At 39.0% G+C, this 25697-nt stretch overlaps 1 protein-coding gene across 2 annotated transcripts in view; it reads left to right on the top strand.

Annotated features, from left to right (window-relative positions):
• Window positions 1–25697, top strand: part of LOC139951573 (cyclin-dependent kinase 17-like) — an 83188-nt gene that overhangs the window by 21367 nt on the left and 36124 nt on the right. For both annotated transcript variants that reach the window (XM_071950528.1, XM_071950537.1), the window contains exons 2-4: window positions 5867–6254; window positions 9128–9261; window positions 21375–21494. In XM_071950528.1, the coding sequence (XP_071806629.1) occupies window positions 6134–6254; window positions 9128–9261; window positions 21375–21494 (375 nt within the window). In that variant the 5' untranslated portion in view covers window positions 5867–6133. The remainder of the gene's footprint in view (window positions 1–5866; window positions 6255–9127; window positions 9262–21374; window positions 21495–25697) is intronic.

The following is a 25697-nucleotide window of genomic DNA, read 5'->3' as shown; positions in this document are numbered from 1 at the left end:
AAAAACAAATTTTTGTGACTTTGTTATACTCATTTCTCAAAATGACTAAAAGCACACAACACTATTTTTAATTGTTCAAAGTAATTATTGGCATAAAATACTTACTTGACAACGAGCAATGTATAGCTGTCGATAGTATAAAACATTGTGAGAAACTGCACCCTCTGAAGTATCGTAGCTTTTAAGAAAGAGGCAATTTCTTACTCAAACTATACTACTATAAATTAATAAAAGACTTCAGGCCAAGGGTGTTTTCAATATTCTCTTGGCAAAAACAAAACAAAAAGGGAGGTGGTCTCTAAAAAGGAAGCGGTCAGTGACGCTTAACATGCTTTTTAAAAATGTGGCCGTACTGTACAAAACTGTTCATCCCACTCATTCTATAAATGTTCCCTGTTTGCTATTATTGAAAGTAACCTTTGTGATGTTGATGACAGGTTTGTAGCTTTGTAACAAAAAAACAGATGTTCATGCATCACCTCTTTCCAATTTCACCTCTTGTTGTTATAATTCCACAGGGACACTCCTTCGGAAATTACCTGTAAATTGTTTGTATTGTTTGTTAAACCATAGCAGCCAGGTTAAAACCGTGATTGTTAACGACTCATTGTGCATTGAAATCACAAGTTGATGATGTTGATGAGAAGGTTTTGCTTTGTTGATTGAGTTGAAATCAAAAGCCGACAAAACTTATCATTCCACATCTATTTGGTTTTATGGAGCGCCTGTCTGAAACGGTGTGTAAAATGTTCCCCCTGTTTTCTGGTGTCTGAATTATAAATTCCAAAACATGTGTGCTTCGTTTTTGAAAGGGCAAGGGCACCAAAGCTTCTTCTCCTTGGTAAAGGGCACCCTATAAGGAAAGTTTCTACTGGAGCATTTCAAGGGCACCGAGGCGATGACCAAGGGGCATGGAGGCAATTGCCCTTACAGAGTGCCATTTACCAAGGAGGAAATGCCTTGGTACCCTTTCCCTTTAAAAAACACAGCATACATGCCTGGAACAGCTACAATGTAGTGTTCCTATGAGAGTGGCTGGGGGGGGGGGGGGGGCGTTCTTCTACTCTTAGGTCTTAGCCTAGCCTGAGGTTTATGTACATTTCAGTCGTGGATTAGGAGTGCCTGAAATCAATTTAGGGAAGGTTACTTGAAAGACGAAACTCTGGAACAGGGACCTGGAGGTGTTTCCAGCACAGTGGTTTTCAGTTTCTATAAAAAATATATAAAGGATTCGAATAGAAGATGAAAGTGAAAATGAAATCCTGCGTTTCTGTACATTTCTTTTTAAATTGCAGTTTATTCCGAGTTCACGATGTGATCGGTTGATTGTGGTCACGCACGTCTAGCAGATGTGTGTTTAGGCTGCATGCGCCAAGGTTTATCAGCCTTAAGAGGCACTGCACACCTTTGGTAATTGTCGAAGACCAGTCTTCTCACTTGGTGTATACCAACATATGAATACAATAACAAACCTGTGAAAGTTTGAACTCATTGAAGTTGCAAGAAAATAATGAAAGAAAAAACACCCTTGTTGCACAATATGTGTGTGCTTTCAGATGAGAAATTACCTCTTCTTCAAAAACTACGTTACTTGAGAGGAAGCCATTTCTCACAATGTTTTATACTATCAATAGCTCTCCATTGTTTATTACCAAGTAACTTTGTATGCTAACAATTATTTTGAGTAGTTACCAATAGTGTCCAGTACCTTTAATCTTGAATGTTGAAGGTCAACACGGAATGCTAATTAGATTATGATTGAGAGCAGTCCAGCGTTGATTGGTTTTTCTGTTGTCGCGTTATGTACACCTACAGGTGTATAGCTATAGCTTAAGGTGCATGCATGGCATGTCAGCAGTCTTACATCCGCTTGATGCGGATTGCTAAAGCACTGGAATGCACCGGGAATGCCAAGCGGCTGCAATGGATTCAATATTTTGGGAATTTAAGATTGATCATGCCTAATGGGTCGTATCGTATTGAAGCATTTGTTTACACTTTTCTTTTTCGTTTGTGGTGTGGCGGAGATGCGGTTTTTAATTGAAGATCTTTATCTGTGGTGTTGTGTTTAGCGACCGTGAAGTACAATGTATTTCAGCTTTTTATTCTCTACGGTATCACAGACATACTGGGATCATTTGCCACCACAGTGATGTACAGAGCCATTAATCGTCTTGGAGTATCAAGACAGGGGTCGATGTCACAAACCCTTCCTAACTTAGGACTAGTCCTACATAGGCAATGCTAGGAGATTCAATGTAGTGTTTAGATTCTCTTTCTTAAAGACACTGGGCACTATTGGTAATTACTCAAAATAATTATTAGCATAAATCCTTACTTGGTAAGGTGTAATGGGGAGCTGTTGATAGTATAAAACATTGTGAGAAACGGCATGACGAAATGGAAAGAAGTAATTTTCCAAGAATTTGATTTCGAGACCTCATATTTAGAATTTGAGGTCTTGAAATCAAGCATCTTAAAGCACACAACTTCGTGTGACAAGGGTGTTTTTTTCTTTCATTATTACTCGCAATTTCGATGACCGATTGAGCTCAAATTTTCTCAGGCTTGTTATTTTATGCATTATGTTAAGATACACCAAGTGAGAAGACTGGTCTTTGACAATTACCAATAGTGTCCAGTGTCTTTAAGATGTGAGGAAGGAGGCAGAGTCCCATGTGGACACGTACATGTTGTCTGTGCTGCCCAGTGCCCAATTTCATAGTTTTGCTTCAAAGGGGGCACTTTGCCTTTGGATTGGGCTCTTTTTTGGGCTATAATAAGCCTTGTTTTCAAATGAATATGATTTGAAAGGTATTTCAATAGTACAAGATAGGGCTTAATGATTCCTTGAATATTCCTTGAAGTTATGTGGTTACCAACTAAGATTATATGCTAATAATATAAATAAGTAACTACCAATAGTGTCCAATGCCTTTAATTTTAAAATGGCCTTTGTTCATACATAAAAACATTCCCCTGGAAGGACTTCCGATGTATTTCCTGTTGTCTTGTTGTTGTGGGATCTCTATTCAGACCACATCCTCCATTTATTGCTTTGTTTTATTTTTACACAATAGACCTTTCTTTTACCACGTCACAGCCATATAGTAATACAGAACAAGCACAAAAATAAATAACAATAAATCTTTGCGCTGGTATCTTGAAAAACTATTTACTGCGCAAATGTGACATGACCGCAAGGAAACACGCGCGCCATTTTGTAAGATGAACGTTGTATTGTACGTGCGTTGAATATGAACTTTGTCAGTGTGCGATAAATAAACGCTATGCGATGCTTAGTTCTAATATACATGTATATCTCTATACACAGCCCAAATTTTGCCAACCGAGGTTGGGAAAACTATGGAAAGCCATAAATGCAGATCAAAACCAGGATAGCTACTGTTGGTAACAGTGTTACACAAAATATTTAAACATAGCAACCAATCATGGAAGGTAATTTATTCAAATGAAAATTTGCAGAGAGTATGGTTAAACCCTGTAACATGGTTGAGTGTATTGCTAACATTCAGCCGGCCTTGCCAATCAGTGTGATAAGGGACACTTCTTTTAAAAGGAAAATGTTTTTGGTTTGTATCATAGGAACTTTGCAAATTTCACCACAGCAATTATAGCACGGGGCACCATGGCAAAACCCAATTGTTGTTTGTACTGTGTATGTGTGTGGGTAGGTATCCACATTCAAACCGGGGACCTATAACAAAAGGGACAATAGGTCCACGGTTGCTATCACAAAGGAAATCATTGTGGTCCCCGGTTGCTATCACAAAGAGTTGAACAAAGGAGGGTCCCCGATTGCAGGTGTTTACACACTTGCGTGTGTGTGTGGGGGTGGGGGTTGCCGTTGGTTATTTTTAGGCCTGCATTCAAAGAGTGGGTAAAACGAAGGACTGATGTTTCATGACTTTAGTCCCCTTGTATAAAATGACCTTGAATTGAATGTCCCAGTTGTAGCCCCAATCATTCACACAGGTGTAGTGCACTGGCAGCCCCTCCCACTCAGGCATTCAAAATGTTATAATATGATAAACAGATTGTTAGATATGACACTGATAAAACATAAATGAACGCTACACAAACTGTTTGCATAATTATCAGAGGTTAAAAACTTTTTAAAGGCAAAGTACATACATTGTACGTATATCTTTGGTTTTTGGATCTGTTCGATTGTTTTGCTTTTTTATAAACTTGGTCACAGTAAAACTGTTGTGAAATTTCATTTCAAAATGTGGTAGCGATTTGGAGATATCTCAGAAATCTTGAGCGGTTATGTCTACTATGCAGGAAGAATAATCTGAAATTGGAAATATGCATCTGAGAAATGTTTCATGAAAGAACGTTTTACATGCTAAAATAATTTTCGTCTCGTGATCACGGAGACAAAAATTATTTTCATGACACTGTTTTGACTCATTTCTCAAAAACTACAGCACCTCAGGAAGTAAAGCTTTCTTCTATCTTTATATTCAAACTGTGTAAGTTTGGTGTAAATCTGTAGACATTGTGTTTTGTTTTCCTTCAAAAAAGTACATAGACCCTTTAAATAGTTGTTTTTTCCCCAGTTAGAGTTCTGCTGGCACCAGCCCTGTTTGTAAACTGACTGGAAACTAAACACCATGTTAGCAATAACATGTTGCTCTGAAAATGTGGTGCGATTAGAGATCAAGATTAAAAGGAGAGACACATTTATTGTTTAGAAAACAACTTTATAATGTTTCTAGGTATTCACTCCATGATAAAAAGAACAAACATGACTCAAAAGAACAAACATTGGAAACATCTTGACAAGAAACTACATTTTAACAAAAACCAACAATAACAAAATAGCTAATAATAGAATTAGAAGATAAACACTTCAGAATGGTATGACAAAGTACAGAAGGTTAAGAGAGCAGCGAGACTATTTTCAAGAGTTCACTGGTCAGCCGAGACCAATTAATATCAAAGACCTCTTCAGACAATAGTAATACGGCGCAAATATCTACCAATAAAACACTCAAACTTTGATTGATGAGCCCCGCTTATGTAGCACCTTGTATAGGTTTACAAAGATGCGGCGCATTCAGCAGCCACTGCTAGAAACACCGGGCAAACCCCTTCTCTTAGCGATAAGTGTAACTGGGTTCTTTTATGTGCATTGCACATTGCATAAGACCTACGGCTTTACGCTCATCTGAAGGAAGCAATGATGGTTAAGTTTCTTGCCTAAGGACACAATTGTCATGGCCTGGACTCAAACCCACACCCTGCTAACTAGAAACACCAGAGCTTGAGTTCAGTGGGCTTGACCTGGCCGTGACACGCCATACTAGGGAATTGTACATGTGCATCAGGCAAATGATACAGATAGCGTACATCTCATAAACATTTATCATAAGCAGCAATGTTTAATTCTGGATTGTTTTAATTATAACTTGTTCAGGCTAGTCAAATGTCGGGTTTATGAAAGTTATCCAGAATTAAACATTGTAGCTAATAACCCATAGTTGAGCAAAAATATAAATATTGATGGGATGTACGTCATCTTTCCATTTGCAGATTTTTGGTTGGCTCATCTACTAATTCCCTCGATTTCTAGACTTCAGCGCTTGGGGGAGGTGATCACATCTTGGATTATATTTGAAGATGTCTTAATTCCCTTGTTTAGAATTCCTATATCATCACCTCCGGCCTCGAGGGCCTCTCAGCCCCAAGGTGTTTGTTTTTAGCTTGCCTTGGCACACAATCAAAGGATCTTCCTCCAATAATCATGCCACTTTCTACTACCACCCGAAACCCGTTTATAATCACATGCAATCACTCCTGATGTTTACTCGAGTCTTTTTCTGTTTCCTTGTTTCAGATTTGCTAATACGTCATTGGTTGGTGCAGTGCCAGGCTCTGGAGAGACTGATGAGACCGCGATTTGACGCGAAGAACTGAAGACGGAACAAGTCATCAAAAGCTGCTGTCACACTCTAGAGTCTTCATTTCCCAAGTGGGGGGGACCACGGCAACAAACAAACACTGAAGCTCTCGTCCCTGGGGTTGGGAAATTTAAGCAGTCACCAGACTAAACAACATTTAAACAAAACCTAGATTCTGTCTAGCTGTTGGACTCCTGTCAAACATGAAGCGATTAAAGAGGAGACTGTCTAGTACTTTTCGGACGAACTCGGTGATTGAGGACTCGCTTTCAGAACTCACAGAAAGTATGAGTATAGAAGAAAATGGCAACGGGGCAAGAGAAGGTTTGTCGTTTATTTTGTCAACCCCCCACCCCCATTCTCACTTTCCCAGACTGCATGTTACATTTCTTGTTCTGCAAAATAATTGTCAATTATTTACAATCTAAGTATGCAAGATTGCCCCAAACAATGCATAACAGCCTTTCTTGGTAAGGGGTTATGAGAAGAGCATTTTTAAGATGAATTTAAATCTGGGGAGCTGAAGGTTGGAACTGATGTGCCTCCTTGAACAATCTGGATTGTAGGATGGAGGGAAACATGCACCAGGCAAGGAGTTCAAAAGAGATGCAGTACGTAGAATAAAGCTTGGTGAAAGACTCCTTGTAAAGACTCCCTGGAATTACATGCAGGCCACAGAGGCCATGACCTAAGTTGCCCCTGGTCTTGGGCTTGGTGCTTCTTCAAAAGTTTTCTGTGGACTTAAACAAAATTTCCAAATGGAAGTGCCCTTTGCAAAATGAAAGTGGCCCTGCCCTTTCAAAGATGAAATTCCAGGCCTGATATGGGTGTGAACAAAAAACAGAAAGCCTGATTTCACACTAAAACACTCTGATAGGAGGAACCAGGTCGGACACACTGGTGACACATTTACCATGAAAATATCTGTAGAAAAAACAAAGGCTGGCAACAGTCCTCGGGTGGGAAAGATAATTAAATGCACCCTCATAAAGTTGTTGGAAGCATAATAAACATGCTGACATTCAGAAATTCACAAAATGCTTTCCCCCCATTCAATTCACTCTGGTCACGAAGTTATTGACTGATTGATTGATATGAAAGTACGGATTTTCAACCCTAAACTGAAGGTCTATAATTTGTACAGGATGTTATTAGAGGGAAGTGGCACTATGAAACTATTTTTGCAATGTGGTATGAATTATACTTCCACATTGCTTTGCGATGACTGGTGGTACTCTGTTTATGGCCGGTATCCATCTTTGCAGTGGCAGCCCTGTGCAATGGGGGACACAGTCTGCATAGCCCAATTTCATAGAGCTGCTAAGCACGAAAACTTGCTTAGCATGAAATTTCTTCCTTGATAACAACAGGATTACCAACCAAATTTCCACTTGATTTTCAGGATAAGCAAACAACAGCTGATTACTAGTAACAAGCAATATGCAACAAATAGAAATTTTGTTGGTAATCCTGTTTTTATCAAGAAAGAAATTTCATGCTAAGCAAATTGTTGTGCTTAGCAGCTCTATGAAATTGGGCCCAGGTCATAATGTAATCTGAATTAAATTTTGTCATGTGATTTAAAAGTGATACAGTTTCAACAATTATGGGGTGGGGACTTCAGGAAGTAATTCTGTATAAACACTTAACTTGTCCTTTGAAGATATGATCTACAAAATAATGACTATAAAAACTTACTTGGTGAGAAGCACTGCAGTTGTTTGTAGTAAGAACTATTTTGAAGAAAAAAAAAAGATTCCCTTTGAAGTAATTATGGTTCAGAAAATTTGTTCAACCGTAAACATTTGAATCTGAGAAATGATTTTTTAAAACCTTTCAGCGTGAATTTTACTACATTGCGCCTGCGGCAAACAATGTAAAAACTAGTCGCGACTATTTGAGGCGCAACTAGTCGAGTAATAAATTTCACTAGTTGCCCAAACATTGATTTTCACCCTAGGACTTTGGACGAGTTAAGTTCCTAAACCTAAGCAGTTATGACACATAGAACCTCCTCAGTTAGGACGATTTACTTGTCCTAACTCGAGAAATCTGCTGTAGGCTTACTTACATGTATAAGACTACCAACAAGTAGCCAGCCTAAGGATTCCGTCAGGCACTGCGTTTTTAAGGTGCCTTTTTTTCAGAAGCTGTATTTACATCTTGATTGATTGCACTCTTGGGTTCTGCGTACAGCCAATCTAGGCCTGCAAATTTTGAGAAATTATCTTCACCCTCGGAGGAAGCTCTCTGGGGATTGGATTGGCTGGAACCCTATCTCACAAGCAAATGTTTCCCCCGAGGTGCTCGCTGTCTCAAACCAGTCAATTTCTGCTGTGCTTCATTGAAAGGGAATACAAGTTGTGTGTTTTCCTGGGAGAAAATAGAAAGGATGGTTGACCCTCAGGGTTCCAACCAGGACTAGTTCCTTGAAGCAGAAAGTTATCCTTGCCCAACAAATGTTTAGGTTCTCTTTAGACTTTAGACTTGAAATCCTGTTTCCTGAGAGAAGAGACCTGGTCAAAATTTAGTAGAGCTGCTTAGCAAAAATAAAAACAAGTTGCTTAACAACTATCTGCTAAGCAGAAATGAATGAGATACCAGTCTCAAGTGGCACACATGACAGGGTAGTTTTGCTGGTATTCTTAAACTGGTAAGCATAAATTTGTTGTGGTTAGCATTTAGCATATTTTTTTGGTTAAGCAGCTCTATGAAACTGGCCTAGAGCATTCTATTTTCGCTGAGGTGCAGCCGAGGGACAATGGAACAGTCCGGGGATCACTGAGGGAGTCGCAGTTTTAACCATAGCACAAGTGAAAGCAGTCAATATTTGTTTTGTACCCCAACAGACTATTTATCATCCTCGTACACGTAACATTTGAACGCATTTCAGACACACAGATGCACAACCGATTGGCTTCAAGGTGGGTAAAAAGATGTCTAGGTACTGTGCATGCCATTTAATAGTCTTTGGACTATTGCATGGCAAACACCCATCACAAGTCAGCTGGGTTTCTAGAGAACTACGACATATCATGTGAAGCGTTCTAAACCAAAATGGCAGAATTTGGTGGGCTAGTGAAATCACTATTTTGTCACGCAGGCTAGTCATCACTGAACAAGTTAAGGGCAAATTCTCTTGATGGTTTTCATAGATTTTATTTTGTGTTTCTTTGTTTGTGTTTTTTTCCTTCTAGATATAGTGCAAGAGAACGGTATGAGAGGGTCCGATGGGGAGAGTGACCAAACGTCTGGAGCTTCAGATGAAGCCTACACACCAGTCAAACTCAGGTCCAGACCACATAATAGACTACAGCGAAGATTTAGTGAAGTAAGTACCAAATCTCCTTTAAAGGCAGTGGACACTATTGGTAATTACTTAAAATAATTGTTAGCATAATAACTTACTTGCTAACGAGCAATGGGGGGCTGTTGATGATAAAACTTTGTCAGTAACTCTGAAGTTATGTAGTTTGTTCCCCCACTAAAATATTTGAATTTAATTTCGAGATCTCAGAGTTTGATTTTGAGGTCTCGAAATCAAGTATCTGAAAGCACACAACTTTGTGTGACAAGGATGTTTTTTCTTCCATTTTTATCTTGCAACTTCGACGACTAATTGATTTCAAATTTTCACATGTTTGTTATGTTTTGCGCATGTTGAGATACACCAAGTGAGAAGACTGGTCTTTGACAATTACCAAAGGTGTCCAGTGTCTTTAAGGACGGTCAGTTCAAGGTTTTTCTTCTTCTGGAAGAAAATGTGTTACCAAATTAGGTACAAGTAGGCTACAGTCAACTTCTGTAGGATGTCATGGCCGGTGGTTTAGAACATCCCCAAAAAATTCTGGTGGTTTGAAGTCATCAGTTGAAACTTTAACAAGTGACTCTTATTTTGTCTATAAATCAGCATTTCATGGAGAAAAAAACACACACACACCCTAACTTTAAAACCGCACACATTACACCCACTATGGCCTCGCTATTCACAGGCGGATTCAACAGTTTCTTACAAACATTTCATACTAGATCATCAGCTCCCTATTGCTTGCTACCAAGTCGGTGTTTATGCTAAAAATAATTTTGAGTAATTGGCAATAGTGTCCAGTGCCTTTAAGAGTGAGACTAACAATAAGACAAAGATTTTCATCTGCCATGACTCACGGTCTGCTTGGCTTTTGACTCTATCCTCACACAGTCTCTAATCAACATAACCTTCTATTCCCTACTCCCAACAGATAGCTCCTGATATTTTCAAATGTCAGTACTGAGTTGAGCGTACATTTGCACAAAACCCAGGAGGTTGAGGGAGGGGGAAGGGGGGTGTAAGTAAACAGCCTCAGGTAACAAACTCTCATCCTGATGTCTTGTTGAAACACTTTTTTAAAAGATCAAGGCAATCTGTAGATTTTCGTCCGTAATCTTCATAAGAAGCTGACCGATGAATGCAAAAACAAAAAATATTTTTACCTGAGTGTGTAGTTGTAATAAATCAGATTGGGAAACTGTGATCGAGGTTTTTTGTTTGTCAGATCAGATGTTACACAAAGCTGCTGCCATTGTGTTTAAGAAGGAAATGATGTGGAAAATTTTTGGAAGCGAATAGGGAACTACTTACGCACATCATAAAATACTTGGGGAACTCCCAGGGTATTTCTCAAATAATGTAGACCTTTTTTTCATGGGTTTGTCTGACAAATATTTTGACTTCACTGTACACCCCATGCTGAGTTGCGTTTGTAGTCGTTATCAGATTTAGAAAAGTATGCTCATTTGTTTTTAGTTCGTTGGATTATAAAATGAAGCTGCTGCCAATGTGTTTGAGAAGGAAACGTTGTGGGAAATACAAGCAAATAGGGAACTTCATCGGCACATAATATAATCATGGATATGATTTCTCTGTTTTTAACCGGAAATCTGTTTGTTTTGTAACCCAAAACCAAATTTATATTTTTTTATATTTTTATATATATATATATATATATAGATAGAGCGCCGGCACGTTAAACCGGAGGTCGTTGGTTCAAATCCCGCTCTAGTCAATTTTTCTTTGTTCAATCCTAAAAAATCATTTAAAAATGTACCCAGTCAGTTTCCCTTGTGGTTTATTATTTGATATCTGATATAAAAAGTCGCATCCCCTTAAGGTGATCCCCTGTCTGCCGCTTCCCAGGTTGTATCGTTACCCGGGTGTGATCCCTGGCTACACGGCAGTTTGCGGTTTAATGGCTTCTGACAGGCACCCCCGAACAAAGATATTGACAAAATTGGGAGACCACCAACATAGGGCTAGATAGCTCAGTTGGTAGAGCGCCGGCACGTTAAACCGGAGGTCGTTGGTTCAAATCCCGCTCTAGTCAATTTTTCTTTGTTCAATCCTAAAAAATCATTTAAAAATGTACCCAGTCAGTTTCCCTTGTGGTTTATTATTTGATATCTGATATAAAAAGTCGCATCCCCTTAAGGTGATCCCCTGTCTGCCGCTTCCCAGGTTGTATCGTTACCCGGGTGTGATCCCTGGCTACACGGCAGTTTGCGGTTTAATGGCTTCTGACAGGCACCCCCGAACAAAGATATTGACAAAATTGGGAGACCACCAACATAGGGCTAGATAGCTCAGTTGGTAGAGCGCCGGCACGTTAAACCGGAGGTCGTTGGTTCAAATCCCGCTCTAGTCAATTTTTCTTTGTTCAATCCTAAAAAATCATTTAAAAATGTACCCAGTCAGTTTCCCTTGTGGTTTATTATTTGATATCTGATATAAAAAGTCGCATCCCCTTAAGGTGATCCCCTGTCTGCCGCTTCCCAGGTTGTATCGTTACCCGGGTGTGATCCCTGGCTACACGGCAGTTTGCGGTTTAATGGCTTCTGACAGGCACCCCCGAACAAAGATATTGACAAAATTGGGAGACCACCAACATAGGGCTAGATAGCTCAGTTGGTAGAGCGCCGGCACGTTAAACCGGAGGTCGTTGGTTCAAATCCCGCTCTAGTCAATTTTTCTTTGTTCAATCCTAAAAAATCATTTAAAAATGTACCCAGTCAGTTTCCCTTGTGGTTTATTATTTGATATCTGATATAAAAAGTCGCATCCCCTTAAGGTGATCCCCTGTCTGCCGCTTCCCAGGTTGTATCGTTACCCGGGTGTGATCCCTGGCTACATATATATATATATATATATATATAATGAATAGGGTAGATGGCCTTAGCTTTCGATCCAATCCGGACCTTCTTCAGAGGCATAAAACAAGTACAAACAAATACATATCCATTTATAGAAAGAGAGAGGGGGAAAGGGATTAAGGGAAGGATCCAGAAAGAAGCGGGAAAATAACAGCCAATCAAAGTTTCTATTTCAGAGACAATGTTGGTGGCTATGAACCAATAAGAGTGAAGTGGCGAGGACAAAGGATGTTTAGAATGAAAGGATGGGTTACTGGACCATAAAAGTGGTAAATGTATTGTTCGACAACAATGCAGGGAGACATGAAAGGGTAGGATTAGAGAGCAAGTTGCACCATGATGCAACTAACAATGGTCAATTAATAAGAATAGCAAGATCAAAGGTATGATGATTTGAAAAATAGGTATGAGGGACCTGTGGAAAAAAAGGGGGGGGGTTACTTACATCAGATAGTTACAGTGATGAATTTATAAAAACAACTTTAAACAAGATTAATTTATACTTTATGTACAGAATATATACAACATATAAGTTCTTAGGCCGAATTGAAGTGGAGGTTAATGAGAAGTTATTTAACACCAGTGTTTATGTTAAGTCCAAAGGGTTTGACTGTCTTGAGTTGGTGAATCCAGTGTGATTCTCTACTCTTGCGGTGTGTGTCATCACCATTGCAAGCTTCAATCACCAGAAGTTCAACATCAATGACACTATGATTGGGGCTGTTGAAGTGGATAGAGACTGGGTACAGTTTCTTAGTCTTTATGGAAGAGACATGATTCGCAAAGCGAAGACTAAGTTTGGTCTTAGTCTCTCCCACATATTGTAGCCCACATCTCTTACATGATATGACATAGACTACATTAGATGTGCTACATTCAGAGTCGGTCTTGATGTTGTATGAAGAGCCAGTGGTATGACTCTTCACCTTAAATGAGGGCTTAATGTGCAGACACGTTCTGCATTTGGAACGGGTACATTTATGACAGCCCAGTATATCTGTCGGGGGTTGTGTTTGGACTGTACCTGGGGGAAGTTTGGCCCTGACTAGTATGTCACCAAGGTTCTTAGGGCGGCGGAATGCAACCATGGGAACCTTAGGGATTGCTGAGTGTAACCTGCTGGAGGAGTGAAGTATAGGCATGTTATTATTGAGAATTGAGGGAAGTTTGGGTAGTTTGGGGTGGAAGGTGGTGACCAAAGCAACTCTATTGGTCGGAGCTTTTTTAGCTCCCGTGTTAGCCAACAGAGTATGACGAGGTACGTTGAGAGCCCTGTTGATAGCAAGTTGGACCCTACGTTCGCTGTGTCCCCTAGATACAAGGTGTTTCCTTAGCTCTGATGAGCGCCTCTTGTACAGGGTATCTGTGGAACAGATACGCCTGATACGTAAGGCCTGACTGTAAGCAATGGCCTTCTTACAGTGACTAGGGTGACAGCTATTGGAGAGAAGGTACTGGTGGGTGTCGGTGGGTTTACTGTAAACATCTGTGACAAGGCCATTAAGAGACTTGGTTATTGTCACATCTAGAAAGTTCACACTGGTGAGAGATTGTTCGGTAGTGAACTTTATGGTGGGGTGAAATGAGTTGATATGGTTAATAAACTCATCCAAGCTGTCTTGGTCCCCACCCCAGATGGAGAAAATATCATCAATAAATCTCCACCAAACTAGTGGTCGGTTGGGGGCGGAGGAAAGGAGTCTGTCCTCCAACTCAGACATGAATAGGTTGGCATATGAGGGTGCCATCTTGGTACCCATGGCAGTACCCTGTACCTGTAGAAAATGCCTGTCAGAAAATGTGAAATTATTCTTCATTAGAATGTGGCTCATGAGTTCCTTAATATGACTCACTGAGGGGCGGGACTGATTACTAGCATTGAGGGCAGAGACACATGCACTCATGCCTTCATGATGGGGTATGTTAGTATACAGTGATGAAACATCAAAAGTAACCAAAATAGCGGAGTCAGGTATTTGGTGCTTGACCTCATCTAGTTTGTGGAGAAAGTCTTTGGTATCCTTGATGAAGGAAGGAATACGGCAGACTAAGGGTTTGAGGAAGCTATCGACAAACTCAGAAATGCGCTCTGTGGGGCTACCATTCCCAGATACAATAGGTCTCCCCGGGTTATTGGGCTTATGTATCTTAGGTAGAAGGTAGAACCTTGCTGTACGGGGGTCATGTGGGAGAAGATAGTTAAATGTATCTTTCTCAATACCATTGGCGTTATAAATCCTAACCAGGGTGTCACTGATATCTTGGGAGAAAGATTCAGTGGGGTCAGAAGCACATTCAATGTAATGATCAGTGTTACTGAGCTGTCTAAGGCCTTCGGCAATGTAGTCATGTGTGTTCATGACTACAACTGCGGACCCCTTGTCAGCCCGTTTAATCACTATGTCTGGTGATTGGCGGAGCTGTGTAAGGGCGTGCCGCTCATCTTGGGGGAGGTTATTGGGAGTAGGGGTACTGGGGGCCTTAAGAACCTCGGAGTTAACCGAATTGATGTATGTCTCTAGAGACACATCTCGGTTCTTAGGGGGTACCCAAGTGCTCTTTTCCTTGAAGCGGTTGCGGGGAATGGGTTGGGACTCCACAGATGACTCGTCATCCATGGAGGGGTCTACATGAAAGTATTCACGTAGGCGTAACCTACGATTGAATTGGGCCATGTCCTGTTGGAAAAGAAGTTGGTTAGGTTCTCTGGGTGTGGGGCAAAACTTAAGACCCCTTGAGAGGAGTTTAACCTGTGGGTCAGTGAGGACCATGTCAGACAGGTTAACTACAGTATTGGTCTCTGGCGACCTAACAGTAGGAGGAGCAATGCTGGCTCTCTTACTGTGGAAACGTCTATGGGTGTGTTTCTTATGGTTAGCCTGGACATTCATACGTTTCTTGTTCTGTGTGTCCATTAGGGTGGACCTTAAGTGTTTGACGTTACATAGTATGGTATCTTGTAACTGTTCAAACTCTTCAATGGAACATGACTCCTGGAGTTGAGACTCAGTGTCTGTTATCTCAAGCAACTGGTTATCAATGAATTGTTGGCATTGATTTTCCAGCAACTTGATCAAACGGAAAGACGTATTAGTGAGTGTCTTGTTCCATTTCTTCAGAAAGGATGGGTCAAGGTCCCCAAAGGAAGGGGTACACTTGATCTGTAGGCCTTTGGGAATGATACGGGACAAACGATAAAAACGGTAGTTATCAAGATGTGACATGTAACGGGTGTTCTTTTCCTTAAGCTTACGAAGCTTGCGGAAAATGCACTTGGTGTCGGGAGCAAGTGCCATAATGGATGGGGGAATACAGTCAAGGGGAAAATTGTAAAATCATTCCTGTGGAGAGAACGGGTTATAAATCCTGTACAAAATTGATTATTAATTAACAGACGTGAAAGAAAAAAGTAAAATAAACCTGCAAATAAATGGGGTTAACAAGACCCTGTAAAAGAACGGGTTAAACCTGCAAAAAATATTATGTACAAACCTGAAAAGAAAAAATGGGTTAACACAAACCTGTTGAAAAAATAGGGGTTAACATCATCCTGTAAAAATAATGTAGTCAATAATAGGAACCTGTAAAAATAGTTAATTATTTACAAACCTGTAAAGGAAAACTTATCAAAAACCTGCAATATAACAGGTTATAAAACCTGCAAAATCAAGTTATGTACAAACCTGAAAGGGAAGACATTAACATAAACCTGTGAAAAAATTGGGGTTAATACAATTATGTAAAATAAAGGGTTGTAAAACCTGCAGAAAAATACGTTATGTACAAATCTGAAAAGGAAAAGTTATGTACAAACCTGAAAGGGAAAACGTTAATATAAACCTGTGAAAAAATAGCGGTAAATATAGACCTGTAAAAGAAAGGGTTAAAAAACCTGCAGAAAATATATGTTATGTACAAATCTGAAAAGGAAAAGGTTAACAAAAAATCTGAAAAGGAAAACGTTAACGTAGGCCTGTGAAAAAAAACGGGTTAAACACAATCCTGTAGAACAAATAGGTTAAAAACCTACCAACAAATTAAATAGTTGTATTTACAAACCTGTAGGGTGAAAAATAATGATTTGTTAATAATCTGTGGAGGAAGGAAAAATGTTAAAAATGTTCTGAGAAGAACAGGTGGGAAGTGGGAAAAGATAGAATGGATATGGTTATGACAATTAAAAACAAAATACAAGCAAATCAAGGGGATCACCCCGAAGGGATACAACAACAGAGAAATAAAAGTTTCTTACTACGACTTGTGGAGGGTCTGTTGAAACCGTTGAGTTGCAGACAGGAAAATCCTGGTGACCGGGAATATATATAATGAATAGGGTAGATGGCCTTAGCTTTCGATCCAATCCGGACCTTCTTCAGAGGCATAAAACAAGTACAAACAAATACATATCCATTTATAGAAAGAGAGAGGGGGAAAGGGATTAAGGGAAGGATCCAGAAAGAAGCGGGAAAATAACAGCCAATCAAAGTTTCTATTTCAGAGACAATGTTGGTGGCTATGAACCAATAAGAGTGAAGTGGCGAGGACAAAGGATGTTTAGAATGAAAGGATGGGTTACTGGACCATAAAAGTGGTAAATGTATTGTTCGACAATATATATATATATATATATATATATATATATATATATATATATATATATATATATATATATATATATCAAATAATAAACCACAAGGGAAACTGACTGGGTACATTTTTAAATGATTTTTTAGGATTGAACAAAGAAAAATTGACTAGAGCGGGATTTGAACCAACGACCTCCGGTTTAACGTGCCGGCGCTCTACCAACTGAGCTATCTAGCCCTATGTTGGTGGTCTCCCAATTTTGTCAATATCTTTGTTCGGGGGTGCCTGTCAGAAGCCATTAAACCGCAAACTGCCGTGTAGCCAGGGATCACACCCGGGTAACGATACAACCTGGGAAGCGGCAGACAGGGGATCACCTTAAGGGGATGCGACTTTTTATATCAGATATCAAATAATAAACCACAAGGGAAACTGACTGGGTACATTTTTAAATGATTTTTTAGGATTGAACAAAGAAAAATTGACTAGAGCGGGATTTGAACCAACGACCTCCGGTTAAACGTGCCGGCGCTCTACCAACTGAGCTATCTAGCCCTATGTTGGTGGTCTCCCAATTTTGTCAATATCTTTGTTCGGGGGTGCCTGTCAGAAGCCATTAAACCACAAACTGCCGTGTAGCCAGGGATCACACCCGGGTAACGATACAACCTGGGAAGCAGCAGACAGGGGATCACCTTAAGGGGATGTGACTTTTTATATCAGATATCAAATAATAAACCACAAGGGAAACTGACTGGGTACATTTTTAAATGATTTAGGATTGAACAAAGAAAAATTGACTAGAGCGGGATTTGAACCAACGACCTCCGGTTTAACGTGCCGGCGCTCTACCAACTGAGCTATCTAGCCCTATATATATATATATATATATTTTTTTTAGTTTAAATATTTGTTATCAATAAGATCAGATTCATAAGCAATTGAAGATAAAACCAATGGAACATCCATATTGCAGAGTAGGGTACCAAGGCACATTCACCTTCATTGCCTCAGTGAAGTACATGTATCTGTAAACACAGGCATGTATGCTTGGTTTTGAAAGGGAAACGGCAAGGGGCACAAAGGCATTTTCTCCTTGGTAAAGGGCACCCTATGAGGAAAATCTAAATTTCTACTAGGAGAGCATTTTAAGGGCACCAAGGCATGTAGGCAATCGCCTTCATTGCCTCTGTGAAGTATTAGGCCTGTCAACCTCAAGAAGTGCAGTTAGAAATTAGAATGTCGAGTGAACTATTTGTTAAGGGACGTTCTGAACGAGACAAAGTCGTGAAACTCCATAGTCTTAAGAGATTCTTGCATTCACACGTGAACACTCTCTGTTGTAGTCGAGCATTTCTTCCTGTTTTTATCGGTGCGGGTTTGAGTGTTTTCCACATGGAAAGAATGCAAAGAAGAAATATCCAGTTTTGAAGTAGAAGTTGCCATCCTTAACTTAAAAAAATAAATAAAAAAAATACACTCATGGGCTTGCTAGTTATCCATTCTCCTTAAAGGACAGGTTTGGTAAATGCTCAAAATAATTATAAGGATAAAAACTTACTCGGTAACGAGCAATTTATAAAACATTGTGAGAAACTACTCCCTCTGAAGTAACTACTCCCCCTGAAGTTTTTGAGAAAGAGGTAATTTTACACGGGTGCTTTTTCTTTCATTATTCTCTTGCAACTTTGATGACCAATTGAGTCCAAATTTTTACAGATTTGTTATTTTATGCATATGTTGGGATACACCAAGTGATTCCCTTTCTTTAATCACTCTGCTGTGAATTTTTCGGTAGTTTTTTCTTTCTTTTTCCTTTTTTTAGATGTGACTGTTAACATGATGAATGGAACATTCGTTGAGCTATCACGTTTCGAGTTAAAGGGTTTGGGTGCTTTCTGTGCTACACAAAAAACAAACTTCCATAGATTTACATTTAACTAACTCGGTTTGAAGATAATGATTGTATAAAGCTTCCCTTGCTGAAGTGCTGTCGTTTTTGCGAAATGAGTAAATTAATTCCACACAAAAACAATTTGGTGTCTCAGTGACACAAAAATAGTTGTTCGTCTCAGTGAGACAAAGGTTATTTCAGCATCGTGTACAACAGATTTCTGTGGCTCTCCTGAAAACGTTGCTCTTTGATTTTCACCTTTTTTCTCAAAAACTAGACGACTAATGAAGCTGAAACTTCTACATGTAAATCATATTGAATGCATCTTCGTTCACAGTGAGTAGGGATTCATGCCATGGCCAAAAGCTTAATCTACAAAAGGTATCAAAACCCTTAAACGTAACCATGATCTTGTACCAAACAACGATGACGTCATCGTTGATGGCCGCAGGGGACATTTCAGTGAATGGTCCTGCTGAGACATCCTTGATAGTCAGGAAATCACCTCAGTTCTCTTGCTTGGCTTTTTATTGATTCCGTGGTGGATTCTCTCCCCTCTCTTTATGTTTTTCCTCCTATGATACTGTCTGGTGCTGCAAAAACTTAAGTGGAATTTCCACTCACTGTTCAAGAACACGGAGTTGAGAAATAATTGCATTTGGTGTCTGTGATTGAAATGTCCACTTTTGGTGTGATGCCGTTCCGTAATAAAAATGCTTTTTTTTTGTTCGACCGTGTTGAGGTCTGTGATGATTTTATGCAGTTATGGGAATAAAGGGAAATAAACACTTTGCCTAATTTTGTGAAGACTGTAAACACAAAAAACGTGCTTAGCACAGCAAAGTATTTTGAGATGTAGTTCCATTATACAAATATTCTTGTTTGTTTGGCCACGTTGAGGTCTTTGATTACTTTTTTTTTGTGAGAAATAAATATATTTACCATATTAATAACAAGGAGAAGGAGAACAGCTACAATGAAAATGTAGGAAGACAATTGGAGAGGGAATAATTTATCGTTAGACATAATGGTTTAGAATCAGAAATGGTATGGAAGCGGGTTTATTCAACCGTGTGTGATTTAATCAAACACTGTTACAAATTATAATTTGGAGTGGCACAATGTACATTGTAGGACAGAGAATAAAATTATTATTTGAAAGTTTCATTGGTCTAATTGCTCAATGCGTATAACGTGTGCATCATGAATTTGTGAAAATATTTGTTAAGTACATGTAGATGTTAAAGGGTTTGGGTACTTTTTGTAACACAAAACACAATGTCCACAGATCTACATTAACCTTACACCATTTAAAGATAATGATGGTAGAAAGCATACCTTAAAATATTACTTGCTGAGGTGCTGTACTCTTTGAGAAATGAGTAAAACAATGTTATGAAAATACGTTTTACATGCTAAAATAATTTTCCCCTTCTAAGGCGAAATTATTTTTGTGACTTGAAAAGCATGAACAACATCTTTTCTACTGACGCGGTCTTGTTTATAAATTTCTTTTTTATATTCATCATGTTATGAATATTGTATATTCCATGAGGGAAAATCACTTAAAAACCACAAATTTTCCCTTTTTCTCATTGTAGAAAAAACATTGAATTTAATCGCTTTCTTTAGTCCTTCAAGACAGTAAACCAGTACTGAATTGCAAAACATGTTTGATGTAAATATGCGAACCCTCGCACAAGTCCGACTTGACCCCCAGATTCGCTGGCTGCTGTAGCAATTTTACCTGGAGGGACAGAGATGTCTGGATATTTGATATAAAAAAACTTGGGTTGATTCATCCACCACAAACATGTATTTCATCGGCATCGAGGAAGGACCTACAGCTCAGGTCTCACTGACAGCGAGACGTTTGTGCGTGCAGACGTAGTATCTGCGGGCAGGGAGGGGGTGCTCTCCGTGTTGAAGGAGGGTTGATGCGTCGGCCTCGCCGTGGGGGGTCTTTCCCTGACGTCATCGGCACGGCTGCTGACATGTAGTCCAGTGTTGCATTCTTGTGGTGTCGCTGAAAAGATCCCCCCCCCCCCCTCGTCGGTGGAAATTGTGTCTCGCTACAGACATTCAGCCATCTGCTGTTAATACACATTCATGTTGAATCTGGGTCAATCAAATGTTAGCACTGACATCGTAATAGATTGTTATTGAATTCTTGAAAATGACACATTTAAAATGGATAGATTTGTGTAAAGTAATGGTACTGCTTGAAGTCACGCCTGTTAATGATTATGCTAAGCTTGTTTTTGAAATTGTCTCTCTCTGCTTGTTGCCTACTTGCATGTCTGTGGATGTATTCATTAACTATGATGCGTAAAACGATACGAGTTTTCTAAGGGTAGCAAAGCTCTGTTTTGGACTTCTGGTGAATGCGTGTTCACAATTTACAATTTAGTAGACTTTAACTCGTGGAGTATGCAGGTTTCCAACAGTGTGGTTGAGCCAGCCTCTGAAGTGAACAAGCATTGAATGTGATTACGTACACGATTTACATGTAAATGCAAGCGGGATCATAGCAGATTTCCCATGTAATGGTGAGAAATTGACAGTCAACTGCACAAAGAGCAATGTAGATTCTACGATCGATTTTTATTTGATTTTTATTTGTTATTAATTTATTATGTTTTTTTTGGGGGGGGTGGGGGTGGGATGGGGTTAAAGCGCATAGAAACACGTTGTGTATGTATGAAGTGCTATGTATATAAATGTTGTATGTTATAGTATTAATATTATTATCATACTTTCTTCTCCTTTCTAATTTACAGGACATCTCAAAGAGGTTATCCTTGCCAGCTGACATGAGGTTGTCAGATCAGTTCCTAGAGAAATATAGTCTTAGTCCTCCGTTTGAGAAGATGAGCAGACGGTCAAGACGAACTTCACTGGTAGGTTATCTTTTTTTTTATTCCTTCAAAAGGTTTGGCTACTTCTTGTCCACAGATATACATTGAACGGTTTTGATACCCTTTGTAGTTTTCGGCCATGAAATGAATCCCTACTCACTGTGAATGAAGACGTCTTGCAATATAATTTACCTGGGGTCGATTTCAGAAAGAGTTAGTCCTAACTTAGGACTAGTCCTAGGAGATTTTAAAAACGTACGGCTAGTCCTAAGTTAGGACGAATTACTCAGCCTAACTCGAGATAAGACTAGTCTTAACTCTTTGTCAAATCCACCCCTGTAGAAGTTTCAGCCTCACAAGTTGTCAAGGTGTTGAGAACAAAAAGAGTGAAAATTACAGAGGGATGTTTTCAGGAGTCGCATAAATACGTTGTACATGCTCAAATAATTTTCGTCTCCTGAGATGAAAACTATTTTACTCATTCCTGAAAAACAACAGTACTTCAGTGGGTAATAATTTGAGGGAAGCTTTCTACCATATTATCTTTACATCGTTATTGTTAAAGGCAGTGAACACTATTGGTAGTTACTCAAAATAATCATTATCATAAAACCTTTGGGATTACGAGTAACGGGGAGAGGTTGATAGTGTAAAACATTATGAGAAATATCTTGCAACTTCGACGACCAATTGAATGCTTTAAAAGCAATTTTCGTCTCACTGAGCAAGATTATTTTCCTGACTCATTTCTCAAAATCTACAGCACCTCAGCAAGTATGATTTTATGGGAAGCTTTTTACCACCTTTAAACCATGTAAGTTTAATATTTATCTGTGGTTTGGTAATTGTCAAAGACCAGTCTTCTCACTTGTTGTATCTCAACATATGCACAAAAAAACAAATCTGTGAAAATTTGAACTCAATTGGTCATCAGAGTTGGGAGATAATAATGAAAGAAAAAAACACATTTGTCACACGAAGTTTTATGCTTTCAAATGCTTGATTTCGTGACCTCAAAATCTAATTCTGAGGTCTCGGTAATCAAATTCAAATATATTTAAAGACAATGGACACTGTTGGTAATTGTCAAAGACTAGTCTTCTCACTTGCTGTATCTCAACATATGCATAAAATAACAAACCTGTGAAAATTTGAGCTCAATCGGTCATCGAAGTTGCGAAATAACAATGAAAGATGAGACCTCAAATTCTAAATCTGAGGTCTCAAAATCAAATTTTTGGAAAAATACTTCTTTCTTAAAAACTACGTCACTTCAGAGGGAGCGGTTTCTCACAGTGTTTTGAACTATCAACCTCTCCCCATTACTCGTATACCAAGTGAGGTTTTTTTGATAATAATAATTTTGAGTAATTACCAATAGTGTCCACTGCCTTAAAGTGTAAAATTACTTCTTTCTCGTAAACTACATTACTTCAGAGGGAGCCAATTGATTCTCACAATGTTTCATACTATCAACAGCTCTCCATTGGTTGTTACCAAGTAAGTTTTGATGCTAACAATTATTTATAATAATTACCAATAGTGTCCAGTGCCTTTAATAGGTCCAGCTATAAGGGTCTTAAAATAGTGCAACATTCATTGGAGCTGTACGATACAGCTTCTCCTGGGGCGAATCCCCTATTGGTCTCTACATCCTCTCCTCACTGTTTTCTCTTCCGTCAATAAACATGTCCATCTAGATTAGCTTTTCCTTTGATGGAGAAAGCAAATTGAGAGGAGTATTTTTTTCGGGGAGGCTAGAAAGAAGATCTGGCTGACATTTGGGGCTGATTACCGTTGTGTTAAGACGGTCCATGTTTGCTACGGGAAAAACATCACAGCTGTATAGTCCTTAAAGGCACTGGACACCTTTGATAATTGTCAAAGACCAGTATTCTCACTTAGAGATATTGGTAGGCTCGTCTACAAAGTCCCTTGAATGGCTTGTTGTCACAGCCTAGTTGTCAAGCCCACTGGACTCAAGCTAGGGTCTTTCTAAACAGCCCCTGAGTGTGGGTTCTAGTCTCGGTCTTGACAATTGTATCATTAAAGGCACTGGACACTTTTGGTAATTGTCAAAGAACAGTATTCTCACACGTTGTTTCCCAACATTATGCATAAAATAACAAACCTGTGAAAATATGGGTGTAATCTCCAGAAGACGATCAGAGCATACTGATCGAAATGTTGAGTTGAAACCAACGGTTCTTTTCAGAACCACCCCCAACTCATTTAGAGACAGTCATCACATGGTAATTTCGCAAACCTTTCCATATTGTATTTCCACCATGCAAGGTTTCAAATCCTACTTATTATAACCTAATTGGTCATCGAAAATGCAAGGAAATAATGGAAAAATTTTTAAAAAAAAAACCCCCCAAAACCACCACGCTTTTGTTGCGTCACTTTGTGTGCTTTCAGATGCCTATATGTAATAAAAGGCTTCACTGTAGTCTTTTATTATTTGACTGAGAAGTTAACCTCTTTCTCAAATACTATGTCACTTCAGAGGGAGTTGTTTCTCACAATGTTTTATATTGTCAACATCTCTTCATTACTCATTACCAAGGAAGTTTTTATGCTAACAACTATACTGAGTTAAATTACCATTTGAGTAGTGTCCAGTGTCAAGAAATAAGTATTTTCTCACTAAAATATTTGATTTTTGATTCCGAGACCTCAGAATTTGATCCTGAACTTCGACTACCAATTGAGTTCAAATTTTCACAGTTTGTTATTTTGTGCATATATGTTGAGATACACCAAGTGAGAAGACGGGTCTTTGACAATTACCAAATGTGTACGGTGCCTTTTAAGAAGATTGGGTTATTGAGATCCAACAATCTTCGTAGGAGGGAGTTAATACGTCAAGAAGACAAAAAACAACAACATTCAGACCTTGTTTTTGTTTGTTGAAAGGGACAGTTGCTAGTTTGGGAAAGAATTAAAGATGAGGGGTTAAGATTTTTGATTTAAAGGAAAGTTACACTATTGGTAATTGTCAAAGACCAGTGTTCTCACTTGGTGGATATCAACGTATGCATGAAATAACAAACCTGTGAAAGTTTGAGCTCAATCGATAATCGGAGTAGGGAGGAAATGATGAAAGAAAAAACACCCTTGTTGGACGAATTTGTGTGCTTTCAGATAGGAATAAAAGACTTCTAGCTAGAAGTCTTTTATTACTTTAGTGAGAAACTACTTCTTTTTCAAAAACTATGTTACTTCAGAGGAGTCGTTTTCCACAATGTTTTGTACTATCAACAGCTCTCCAATGCTAGTTACCAAGTCAGTTTTTGAGATAATATTTGTTTTGAGTAATTACCAAATGTGTACCTTCCCTTTAAAGCAGTAAACTTGTTTTAAAGGAGGACCAGAAATAAAGAATGGGTAAAAAAAACTTCACCTTAAATCGTCAAACTTGTCAGATGTAGGAAATTTGGGAGTTTTATATCGAGGAAGAAAGGCACACAAAAATACAAGGTGGAAAGTTTTAAGAAGTTTTTGAAGAAGAAATACTTGTATGAAACTGAAGCATGTAGAGTTCAGGCATGGTCATAGATTGGTGAATAGGCAACAAAATTTTGACCATCAAAACTTATTTGGTGAGAAGCACTGCAGCTGTTTGGAAGTATAAACTATTTGGAGAAAGTATACCTTCTTTTAAAGGATTGGGGTTATGTTTGGTAGTACACAAAACACAGTGTCCACAGATAATAATAATAATAATATTGAAGTCTTATATAGCGCACGTATCTACCAAACAAGGTACTCAAGGCGCTGAGTATATACAAACTTTCAGAAAGATAGGTTATTGCAGTGATGAATTCTGAGACCCAATTATTTAGCACCTTATATAAGGGTTTACAAGGTGCTACGGCGCATTAAGCAGCCACAACCAGGAACACCGGGGCGAACCCCTTCTCTTTTCGATAAGTGCACTGGGTTCTTTTACATGCGTTACACAACACATGGGACCAACGGCTTTACGTCCCATCCGAAGGACGAAGCAATGGTTAAGTGTCTTGCTCAAGGACACAGTGTCACGGCTGGGGATTCGAACCCACACTCTGCTGATCAGAAACACCAGAGTTTGAATTCGGTGCTCTTAACCGCTCGGCCACGACACTTCCACCAGATTTACGTTAAACTTACACAGTTTGAAGATAATGGCAGTAGAATTAGAAAGCTTCCCTTAAAATATTACTTGATGAGGTGCTGTACATTCTGAAAAACAAGTCACAA

Source organism: Asterias amurensis, chromosome 2 (genome assembly GCF_032118995.1).
Source record: "Asterias amurensis chromosome 2, ASM3211899v1".
Lineage (NCBI taxonomy): Eukaryota > Metazoa > Echinodermata > Asteroidea > Forcipulatida > Asteriidae > Asterias > Asterias amurensis.
Note: the sequence above shows the minus strand (reverse complement) of the source record. Positions and strands in the feature narration are given on the sequence as shown.